The 12,844-nt window shown below is 35.1% G+C and overlaps 1 protein-coding gene across 3 annotated transcripts in view; it reads right to left on the bottom strand.

Annotated features, from left to right (window-relative positions):
- The window catches only part of CDH13 (cadherin 13), a 479,864-nt gene that overhangs the window by 79,605 nt on the left and 387,415 nt on the right, over nt 1-12,844 (bottom strand). For all 3 annotated transcript variants that reach the window (XM_068693026.1, XM_068693027.1, XM_068693025.1), the window contains one exon: nt 11,843-11,983. In XM_068693026.1, coding sequence (XP_068549127.1) covers nt 11,843-11,983 — 141 coding nt within the window. The remainder of the gene's footprint in view (nt 1-11,842; nt 11,984-12,844) is intronic.

A 12,844-nucleotide genomic window follows, 5' to 3' on the forward strand; every position in this document is an offset into this window, starting at 1 on the left:
GACAGTACAACATAACGTATGGGCACTGTTGGCCTCAGTGACGGAAGACGGTCAAAAAAAATGAGCTGAGGAGGAGGAAATAAAGCATAAAAGAAAAAAAATGAGATGATGCAGGGAAGCAGACAGTGATGGGACTCCATTAATAGAAGGAAGACAAAGAGTGTACGTAGACTTCTGCGAGTCATAAGCAAACAATCAGGTTAGGTCATGGAAACAGAAAGGTGGTTCCCAAGGGGAAGCAGGCAGGGAGAGGATGAAGAAGAATTCATGGGCGGGGAGTAAGATCTTACAGATATTAAAGGAGAAAAACGATGAAGACAGAAGGTCGCGCGATGACAAAGGAAAGAAACATAGCATTTTAAGAAATATTACAGGAACAGCTTTCTATATCAAAAGACAATGGGGAAAGTGACAAAAATAAGGAAGAGAATTAAAAGAGGTGTCACGCTTATCAAAGAGCAGTCAATGGATACATCACTGAAATTAGCCTTGGTGGAGCTGAAGTGGGAACCGGAAACAGGAGCAGAAATGTATTTAAGGGATACTAGATGTTCAAGCTCTGAGAGTCAATGACAGATTCAAGGACTTCGGAGAAGGAAAAACTAAAGGTAATTATTAAAATTCAGAGAAGGTTAATTACAGTTCGCTAACCAAATAGCAGGCTTGAAAATAAGAAAGACCAAAAGAGAAGAGCTGTCTGTTTGTTTGTTTTTAAGACACTGATGAAGCAGGAAACGTGAATTTTGAAGGATGATATAAAAACATGATAAATTTCAGCACTAGGCAAATTAGATATTAAGAAGACTAGGCAAGTAAGTAGCTGGAGATATTCCAAAATATGCAGAGAATTGAATAAAAAAAAAAAATAAATCTCTAAAAAGCTTCATCAACCTATGTGGAATCAGAGAATGGAAGTTAAGACAAATTAACAAGGACTGACCACAGAGCAACAGCATTGAAGGGAAACATAGGGTCAGGTAACCAACTTGGATTCAGGGAATTTTCATAATGAGGTCAAAGTCTAGAACAGGAAAGCGAGGATAAAGTTAATACTTTGTGTAGTGCTGAGATTATACATTTTCTTGTGACATATGGAGTGGGAACACAGGGGAAAACATTTGTAAAAACAAATAAATATTAAGTGACTGTTAGACAGCCGGCTAGAGAAAGGGCTACCCTTTAAGCAAATAAGCATCTGGGACTCTAAGGCAAACAAGTCCTGGAAATAAGCCAAAGTAGAAAGTACAAGGGTATGAATAAATTACACTCCTGAACCATTTTCCTCAACAGAGACTATAACTGCAGAGTTCTGTATGAATCTCCTAATCTGTTTTTTTTTTTTTTTTTTTTTAAAGTATCAACACCATTTTCATTCCAGTAACTTCAAGAGACGATCAGCCCTATAGAATTTTATTGCTTTCTAAATGAGTCTCTTTCATAGGCACTTACTAACAATTTTACTTGAATAAATGTACAGCTCCTTTTAGCATGTTGATTTTTATCGGTTCACTATTTTAATGTTCCAGAGCAGAAGGAAAAAAGATATTTTGTCTAAATAATCCTGACATTTTGATTCGTATGCACAGATGGTTAGCAAATTTTGTAGTGGCCAAATCAGTTTTAGTGTTGCTGACAAAAAAATCTTAAAATCTCACTTGTCAGTGAAGAAATTGATAAACTGATCACAAAACTCTCTAGTGGAATGACCTACACAGTCATATAGCTGTTATTTTTGTATGAATATACTTCAGTTTTATAAATCCCTTCTGTTCATATAAATGACTACTATGATACCAGCTCGCACATATTGTGTAATTGCTATTAAATAGGGTTTTGTCTGCTGCAAATTGAATATGTTTAGATCTATAGTGTGTTATCTTGTTTAATCCTACTTTTAAAATAGAACTCCTACAGATGCTAGAGGCATATTAACAGTGTGGGTTTCCTAACTCATAGGATTAGAGTGATTTTGCCACACATCTAACAATTTCTCTATGTTTTGCTCCTCGGATCAGCTGTGTTGTGTCAAACAAGGAGATTTAGAGTTCTTAGCATTTCTGTTAAGATTTCACATGTGCAGAACTGTAACTCTTCATGTATGAAAAATAAGTCCTTTCAAGCCACAAAACAGTTTTGCTGGCTACATAGCACAAGCAATACCTGGTCATCTGATCCCCACTACTTACTCACCAATTTACCTACTGCCTAAGCTGAATATGAATGATGTAATGATGGTTTAGGAGCCACCCCAAAATGAATATCAAGTATGAAAAACCACTGTCCTTGCACGCAGAATTTAGGATTTCAGACAACTGACTGTTACACAGGCTAATGACATCTCCACATACAGAACTCAAAAGTCATTTTGAGAAAAAAAAAAAATAAAAATGCACATTTTCACATCTTATCTGAAAAATATTAGTGTGAGTTTTCTTTGAGTGTTCTGCCTGCACTTGGTGTTGAAAGTGGAACTCCCTGGACAGTTCACGAGGGACAATATGCTATAAAACTGGACAACAGTAAAATTAAGCTAAATTTCCAGGGAGTGCTTCAGCAGCACATTCATTAAAAACAAGAACAACAACAACAAAAAAAAAACACAAGAACATTTAATTTCTCAGGCTAAAAACTCCATTTTTAGACTTTATGATAAAACCTCAATCTCTAGAAAACAGTCCTAATTTAATTTGAAGGTAACTGCAAAATTCCATCTGAACAGAAAACGTTGAATTGGAAAATCACATAAACATTCCTAGCAATGACAGATAACTTTTATGAAGAAATGATCCAAAACTAAGCATGGAAACATTATATTATCTTTGTTTAGCTTGTGCGACTCTCAAGAGCCTTTCCCTGAACCTTCCTTCCTCATTAATTTCTACTTTTTCTAATTCTACCATCCGGTTACTTATCCAAACTTGTATTTGTGCTAAATGTAGTCAAAACCCTTACTGCTACTGTTTGCTTTGTAATTCAGAACTTAATATCTATGGTAAAGTTCACACTTCACAGACCACATTGAGAAAGCATATTAACCTTCACTTCTTGCAGAAGAGAACGATAAATTGTGGCTTTATGGCTTTTTTGTTGCTCACACTGTTTGGATATTTTCTGTTAGCAGAAACAGATGGAGGAAGTCTTCAGAGGATAGTCAGCACTGGAATGGTTTTGCAGTGAGAATTTACCAGCTGTAGTAAGAACTGCTGTTATTACCACTGAGTTGATGCTGACCTTCTGAGTATAACCAAAGGGTTACAAAAGGCAAGGACTCACACAGACATTCACATCAGGACTGCTCAGATCAGCTGATCATAGCAAATCAATGAAACTAAACAAAGGGCAGGGAAGGAACAGGGGATGAAGGAAAAAAAAAAAAAAAAAAAAAAAAAAAGACTGGCAAAAATACAAGTTTACTATGTGAGCTCATTGGAGACCAAGAATGCTGGGAAAAAAGTCAGATCTGGAGAAGCAGTGAAGTGCCTTTCTGTTCCTCCCCAATTTCACACTGTTTGAATGATCATTTCTATTCATAGAACCTTTCCTGTACTTATACAAGTGTTTCTCAGTTGCTTTCAGATTATAAAGCAGGCACTCTGTTGTTTTATGTACCACTGAAATGTGTTTATCTGGAGATTAAATAGACAACTTCATGTATTTCATGACCTTGGTGGAGAGAAAAAAAGCAATGAACTCACCCCTCACAAGCAAAGATAAATGTAGAAGTCTGCTGCCTACTGCTATGCAGTGTATCCAGCTCTAATTATGTGATAAGTGGATGGACTCAGTGTTAAACATATTTTGCAGAAGTTCTTGAACAAAGTGCTTACACTGGTTATGCAGATAGCTCACTGAAAGCCACATGAATACAAATTATTATGCACACAGTTTGAATCTGGATGAGTACAGGAAATACTGGTCTTCTGAACACTTTTTTTTCTTAACAACCTTAAATTTCAGTCAATGCACAGCATAAACATTTGTTTTTCTTCCTCTCTCAAATTATTCCATTCATACTTGTAATGCTACAGTAGAGTGTTTGTTTTAAGGTCGTTGGTAATTCAATCCTGAATGGTGCTGAGCATTTCTTGTCACATGAGAAACCTCAAACCAGCTAATTCTGATAAGAAGTGACACTCAATATTGAATAAGAAGAAAAAGAAATAGCAAAAAGGTAATTTAATTATCCAGATAGCCAGACTGTTTAAATAAATCTTCCAGATGTCCTTAGATTGGTACCACCACAACACAACCCAGAAATATTAACGTTTTTCTCGATCACAGGCATTTTTCCAAGTTATTTGAAAGTGATTAGGTTTAGAAAGAAGATAAACATTTGGGATCTTAATTACATTGAGAATCAAAGCAATCTATGCTCCTAACACCAGCTTTTAAAATTCTAATGGGACTTAGGTATCTTTACATCCATTTTTTAAATCTAGCAAGCTCTTCTCTTTGGCATCTAAAATTATTCTATAAATGAGATCAAAATGCCTGGGTTATTTCAAGACTTAGATTCCTAAACTGCTTATGTGATTTTGGAAGAATTTTGCATCTCACAACAGTGGAGAAAACTGAATGCCTTGGACGTTAACACATGAATGAGCAATGCCCAATTAATAACCATGTAAAAGTGGTGCAGTGTATAGAACTGTAGAATGTAAATTTCAAATATTATTTTTGCAGTGAGAACAGAAAGCTCAGTCTTCATTTACAAAAATAAAAATGAAAAAAAACAAACAAATAACAAAACACATTTAGATGCTTGTTTCCTTTCACATGGATTTGATAAATAGCTTTCCACTTGACTAATAGATATTTTCCAAACTAAATTACTACATACTTTGCAAATGAATTCTAGTAGAAACACATTTACATCTTCATCTTTGTCTTTGTTTAAACATGAAAGAACACAAGTCGGTTATGGGACAACTTCATCTCTTCTGATTTCAACTAATGTCCTGAGTTACTATTTATGGGAGAAAAATGAATGTCACAGGTTTAACAGAAGAATTATTTTTTTCTTTTATTAAATAAATAATATATTCTGAGCTACAGGTCTTCTTCATGCATAGCCCTCTTTATACATGAATAAAAAAGACATGAAGGGCATAATTTGCCCTCCATATCTGAGGACAACAGAAGATGCAATGATCTTAAGTTCTGGCAAAAGAAGCTAAAATCAGACTATGCATTTTCTTTCACTGTTAAGATTTGAACAGAAACAGATAGAGAAATCTTTTGATTCTCAGTCTATGTATGTTTTAAGAACAGGTGAGACAGACAACTTACAAGGATGACGTAGGAACATCAATCCTGCCTTGATCCTATTTCCTCTGTTTTCCATTATCAGAGTAATTTTCTTTTAATTCTACTCTTTACATGTGAAAAATACACCAGGTAGTGTCTTTCACCTGTTTTCTGGAGGACTCTTGGACACCTGGGCTTCAGCAATGTTAAGTGTGTTGGTTGGCTGCTCCAAGAGTATGACAAGCAAGTAAAACTGAATGAAAAAGCCAGTGCAAATATTTATGTAGCATAGGGGGTTTCTGAATGGTAAGGTACACTTCAGGAGACTTGCTAGCTGTATTTATAGCTCTAAAAAACACGAGGATGGCCTTGTTCTAAAGCTGTTCTTTATGCCAGAGTTTACTGACATTCGTAGAGCTTTGTCCTGGTCTGTTGAGTTTCTATACAATTTCTGCTTTCTGCATACATAAATTCTCAGCCCAAAAATGGGAGCCAAACAGAAATTCCAACATGCATTTTATCCATTTGATTTTACTAAAATGGTTTTATCCATTCTACTAAAACTATTTTTTTTTTTTTTTGACAAAGCAGTACTGGGGACAGTTTGCTCCAACTTGAACACGCTGCTAGAATTTAAATCTGATTCTCATATCATTTAGGCCACAGCACAGTTCTATGTCTTAACTATTAGCCTGGCAACTGCTTCTTTTCATCTGTTCAGGTCTGCTTATTGCTGCTCAAGTACCTCAGCTCAGTCATCTAGCCTTCCAATACCTAGCATGAGAGAATGGTATGTGAAACAGGAAAAAGCCAGGCCAACTTGTTCTCACCACCCTGCTGAGCCATGCTGGCAGTTCCTACTGGTCTTTTCCTTGCATTCTGTCTGGCTTACATGCTCACTTCCAACAGAAAAGTAAAAGAAAGTTAAAGAGGGCTGGTATCTTGTCATGCTCCTGAACTGTGTGTTAGTCAAAGCACAGCACACTTGCTACTTTTTGCACACAGGTATAACTCTTGCTAGTAATTTCTCCAAAACACGTGTAAGGGTCTAGAGGATAAAGTTGAAAGGGGAATCATGTACCATTTACAGAATTGTTAGTGTCCAAACATAGGGTCCTTCTCACTGATGAAACACTCAAAGGAAGGAGATTATTTAGGTGTCCTAAAGGGCAACATTTTCCCTGTAAAACAAGATAAGACAAGGGCTGACTTCCAGATCTCCAAAAAAGGGAAAACAAGATTTATTGTTTTCAAATGAGCAAACTAAATGGACAGATCTGGCCTGTGTTTCTAAGGTATGTATAGCATGGAAAACAACAACATTAAGTCTAAGTAATTTTCTAGAGGAAGTATGGAAAAAAAAAGCCAGGAGGAACCTCAGTAGTACTTTTAATTCAGTATTTGGTCTTCAACATGATCTAGCTAATACCAAGAATCAAGACAGGGGCTCTCAAAGCTACAAGCATGTTTCTCAACTGCCTGAGTTGAAAAATAAATCTCTCCAGATGGTGCTCTGAAAGTCTCATATCCTCTTCGAACCATGAGCAGACGGAGATACATATTGTACTCCAGGGGCTGTTTTACCCCAGTGGGTAGCACAACTGAATCAGAAGATAGTGCTGGAAGTCATCATAAATCACGGTGACAAGCAACCTATTCGCTTACAGGTCTCTACAGGAATTGATGAATCATTTATTAAAGCACACATTAGTCAGTTATTACTCTTTTATAAACCATTAGTCAGTAGGTATTCAAATGTGAGCAAATCATATTTTTCATTTAAGACTCACAGCATCACTATATCTCAAATATCACTGTAGTGATGTTTTGTCAAATTATACAAATTTCATTGTGTTCACAGGAGGCAAGCTTCCTTATTTAACTGGAAAAATCACTTAACTGGAAAGATCATTTTGCATGACATTAGAAAAAAAGAAAAAAAAACAAAAAACAAAAAACAAAAAACAACTGCATTCATAGATCTCTAAAATTTAAAATAGTAAAAAATCTTACTGTCCTGGTGTTACAGAATTCTTTGTATTTTACATGCTTTTTCCCAGAAATGGATCAAGTTGATGGTGAGGATGGAAGAAGAAGAAAGAGGAACTGTCTTAAGAATGAGACTATACCCTGGCCAAATGAAGCCTCTCTTTCTAATGTACAAATGAGAATGCTTTGACAGGTCTTGCTACTTGCCCAAGTATGACATGGGATATGCTGCTGTCCCAAATCTGTGGTGAAGAACAGATATGAGAGTTACGTGGACTATAGAAGAATCGTCCCTCTTTTTTTTTTTTTTTTTTTTTTTTTTTTTTCGGAGGAGGAGGAAGAAGAGACAAAGTATATATCACTGTCATGTTGAAACAAGCTAGGTTTTCCTCCATTGTGTCTTGGGGAACGACTGGCCAGAAAAATACCTACAGCAACAGATGCAATAGAAGTATTTGCCAGCTTGTGCCTTCCAGCAGATGCTACGTTGTTCATCCTTCATCCTTCATCCCTCTTCAACCACAGTGACATTAGCTTTAGACTAAAATCATGGTTCTGCAGGAACACAACACTGCAGCTGCCTGACCCAAGTTGTTAAAGTCATACAAGAAAATCATTTTTTCTTAATTTGTTAGGTTTAAAAATAATACCAGCACCACTAGCATTCACTCAGTCTAATTCATTCCTGTGCAGTTTGAATATCCACGAGTACACAAACCAGATGTCAAATTTTCCAGAATGATTAATTCCTGCTCCACGTTTTGCTGCATTACGTCCTTTTAAAGAAGTAGTCCCTTGCTACTAAAGAAAAGTTCAGCCTAAGGCCTTAACTTGTTGGAAAGGAAATGCCAAATTGCTCTTTGTGATACAAAATACATGTTGTATACAGTAATTACTCAAAATTTTCATTTAGAAACTCTTTCATATTAAAGAAATAGGATAGCGAATTAACAAGCAAACAAACAAACAAAAACAAACAAACAAAAAACGCTAACTTTACAAATATCTCTATTTCATTTTCTGTAATTTAAACCTGGCATGATGTCCTTCCTGGCCATTGCGATGTTTTAAATGGTAGACCCTGTTATCTCACTCAAGGGTTTTTGGAGGAGTTTTTAAAACCTCTTTTAGGTATTAAAGATGAAATTATTTAAACCCCTGGAGGAAGCAGGGTAGAGTTTGCAAGTCTGAATGGATTTTTGCACTGCTCAGAGCCTATTATGAACAGTAGGGGTAAGTATATACATGAAATAGAACAAGGCAGATATTTTGAGAGATGTGTATAGTGATGGGGCAGTAACAAAATAATTAACTGGGCTGAATCTCACGGAGCAACGTCTAATACATTAACCCATCAAAGTACCTGACACATACTTATAATCTCAAGGGCTTTAACAATTCCTCTGAAGTTAATGGAAGTGCTTTGCTGGATCACAGCCAGGTTGCTCAACTTCTGTAGTTATGCCCTAAAGCACCATCAATGATTTTTTCCCTAAGCACAAAGGCCACAATTGCATCAGAATGGTATGGTTGTGGTATACTGGGGAAAAATAATAGCAGATGGAAGAACAGATTCACTAGCCAAACATTTCCTCTTCCAGCAAAACTTGAATAAACCCAATAGAGGCTCCTGCAAAGCTGTGTACAGCAGCAAAGGAGCATTTAGACCTTTCTGAAAACATAAAATAAAACCCATTAATGTGCATTTTGAATAAGTGTATAAGGTCCTGGCCTCCAATGAATAAATATAGTACATATGAGTACACGGAAAAGTACCACTGCTTAGGTGTAGATCCATAAACTTGTTTCAAAGATACACAATACAGTCATAGGCTTTGTAAGAAAAAAAGAGGAAGAGATCACTCCAGTGTCAAGAGATGAAACTTATCCTCAATTGACAAAGACATGTTCAAGCATGACTGAGATTGCCTTGAACTGAGGACTCAAAGGACTCATCTTTTAAAACATGCAGGGTTTCTTGGAAAAAGAATATATAGAAATACATAAATTTTCAACTTAGGAGGAGGCTTGAAAAATCATCAACCTTTTGGCTTAGCATTAATGTTACTGAAATAATATATTTTTGAGGTATGTATAGCAACACATTTGAGGTATGTATAGCAACACATTCCACAAAACATTTAGTCCAGAACCTGTACTGCCTTGCATTGTACTCATACAGTGTCCAGATCTTTGTTTAAAGGTTAGTGAAAAAGTATTTAGAATAAAATCCAGTTGTTACAACTTTATTGTCCTTCACTGTGTTGTATCAGTAATGAATTTGACCCTGTGTTCACAGATGAAGAGAATGCATTGAAAACTTCACTTAATCAAGCTACATCAAAAGCATATAACAAATAAAGGCAGAGCTATTCTAGGCAGAAATTATACTGTCAGAAGAAAACACAGGTCAGTAAATATTCATTTGTTTTATAAAATGGAAAAAGGGACTGAGATGAAGTATCTTTAAAGAGAAGGCTGAGAAAATACAGCAATACTATATAAACTAAATGCTAGAGCAGCCAATCTCTGTATAAAAAAAAAAAAATCAAACCTTCAGATTTACTGTATTTGAGCTTTCTACTTCAAAAGTTATCTTGTAGAATATGTCTTGTTCTTTCAAGTCTTCTTCAAATCAATGGTATCACAGCATGTGGTACACAACTAGCATATAAATACAATAGCTAAGTACTTTAAGAAAGCAGCATTAGCTTTATTAATAGACACTATCCCTCCCCTTACACTACATATTTTAAATAGAGCATATGTTCAAAAGGGGTCCAATACCATATGTCTAAAGACTGAGTTTTCCTGCCTTATTCATGGAATAAGAATAAGAATTAGCAAGGTAGAGTGAAGACTGATGAGGTCATTAACATCTCTAAATAGTAGTTAAAGGTTCAAAACCATGTCATACTGTGTGTATATATATATATATATATATATATATAAAATAATTGTTATCTGTATAGGAAAATTTGCATGTCATATACATTGTAAGAAAGACATACAAGACCAGACTTTTCAAAGACAATGCTATCTCTCATAGAAATTGTTTCTAAAATGACTCAGCCAGCCTTCTAAGAGTGTAGATTACCTTTTACTATCATTAACTAGAATGAATTTATAAACATTTCTGAATTTCCACAGAAATAGATACCATCTAACAGTAGATTAAGGGCCTAACTAGGCACCCAAGATTTTAACACTAGCCTGAATTACCAAAGAAAAATATTAAAGATACGTAAAACATACAAAAAAACCACGATATATAATTAAAGCAGATTTCTTGGTTTGGATAAGGCACTTGTAGTACTTTTCAGGTGGCTGTAATGGTCTTGCCAAAGCAAGTAATTATAGCTATTGCCATTGATTAGCGAAAGCTAACATTCCTGCTGGCAAAATTGTTATTGTTTCTTATTTCTTACTCTTTTTGACTTTAAAAAAAATAAATATATATATAATAATAATAATCTCGTCCCTTCTTTATTAATCGTATCCAATTTGCATTTATAAAAGAAGTAATTATTCAAGTAAAATTGCAGTAATTTATTTCAATATAATCTGTTGTCAAACTGCTAAAATTAGGCCAGAAGGAAAAAAAAACATATATATATATATAAATGAAAAAAAAAAAAAAAAAAAAAAACAGAAAAAAAGAAGAAAAACCTAAAGAAAAACCAAGACTTTTACAACAACAGATTCTCATTTTCTTCTTCTAAAATTACCTGAAAATCAGCATCCCTAGTGCTTACTTCTCATCTTTTGGGAATATTCCTTAAAACTCACACAGCTTCAGGAAAACTTTATAGCAGAATCCAAACCAGCTGCTATTAGGTAAAACTTCAGACACTCTAATTTTCTCCAGATACCAGAAGAACAAAAAAAAAAAAAAAAAGCAAAAAAAAAAAAAAAGGCATACTAATAATAAATGTAGGTGAGGGAAAAGAATAGTGTATGAAGGGCAGAAAATTGGGTGGATGCTTTCCCTGAAGCCAGAAACTTGGCTGTAGCAGAGCCACAAAATCCTGCAGGCAGTGAATATTTTTTGTTACAAACTTCTTAGTATTTTTCAGTGGAATTCAACTTGCAGGGAAAAACAACTACAACAACAAAAAACTTTCCTTGAAAAATTTCACCTGTAGGTTGAATTTAATGCTTTCAGGACTGGATTTTTTGTTACAGAACTGACAAGACTAGCTTTCTCACAGGTGAAGTGGGTGAAGTGCTGAAGTCAGGACAAAAGACACTGCTTTCATCCATGTTCCCTATCATTAAAAGCCCTAAGCTAGTATGCAGGCTGGAGGGAGAGCTCTGTTTTCCTCATAGGAACAAAACAAGAAAATTACCATTAGCAAACTTATTGTACAGGTTTTCATCCCGTTAGCCAAGCTCTCAATTATATCCCTTGACATAATTTTTTACCTTGTGGTTGCACTTTAGAAATGATGCATACCAATTTATTAATGTAAAAGAACAGCTCTTGGAAAGTCCATCACATTTAGCTAAAAAACGTTTAAGTATTTTCTTCTTCCATTAAGGAACATTTCTGTATTACTTACAATTATAGGCAACAGTTTGTAGAACACAGATGGCAAACTCTTACCTCCTTCTTGGTAAATTCTGGTGCATGGTCATTTTTGTCATCAATAAGAATAGTGGCAGTTGCTGTTTCAGTTAGCCCCACATCAAGACCTCCCATATCCTTAGCTCCTATAACCAGCTCGTATTTGGGGGTTTCCATAGTCTGAAAAATAACAGAAAAGGAAAGGGTTCAAGAAACCAAATAATTACATAGAACTTTTACTTCACATTAAAATTAACAAAATCTGAAACTTAATTTGGTCTGACAAAACATAGCATAGAAATGAATATGATGACATAGTTCAGGTTTTAGCAAAGCAGAAGCAAAACCTTCTCTGAACTTCAGCTGCTAGGATGGAAACCTTATTTAGAATATAATAGGAAGGAAGACAAGTAAATATTGGTAAACAGCACATAACCTATCCTGATATTCAGGAAGATTAGTAAAGAGGGAAGAAATTAAAATATACCTGCTCTTTCAGAGTAAGTTTTCACTTCGCTGCACCAGTATCCAGCAGTCTACCTCCTCAGTATTATGATGGATATATAATTAAATACTGATGTCACAATCTACATATACATTCATTTCATTCATTTTATTTATTAAATTTCATTCATTCTGCATAATAGCATTTAGAATGGCAATCTAAATTTGCTTCCCTGTAAGAAACAAGGAAGTAGTTTCTAAAACAGGCAACAAGTGCCTGTTACTCTACATAACAAATGTGAACAGTAATGTTAACAATTTTACATATGTTTAGCCACTTTCTGTGTTATGGTTACTGATCTGATTGTCTACTTCTTGTGTAGCTAGACAGAGCTAACTGCACAGGTCCAGAGGAAAAGCAACCTTGAAAAACAGCCATGACTTTGAAAAAAAAAAAATTACGGCCACTGTGCTGCAGCGGAAATGTTACAGCATATGTAATTCACCTCTCTCACATTAGACACAAAGTACATCTGTATGCTCACTGGACAACTGAGTATTAGTACATTCGATCAAAGGAAGTTATTAGCCTCAGAA

This window comes from Anas acuta, chromosome 10 (assembly GCF_963932015.1).
Source record: "Anas acuta chromosome 10, bAnaAcu1.1, whole genome shotgun sequence".
Taxonomy (NCBI): Eukaryota; Metazoa; Chordata; class Aves; order Anseriformes; family Anatidae; genus Anas; species Anas acuta.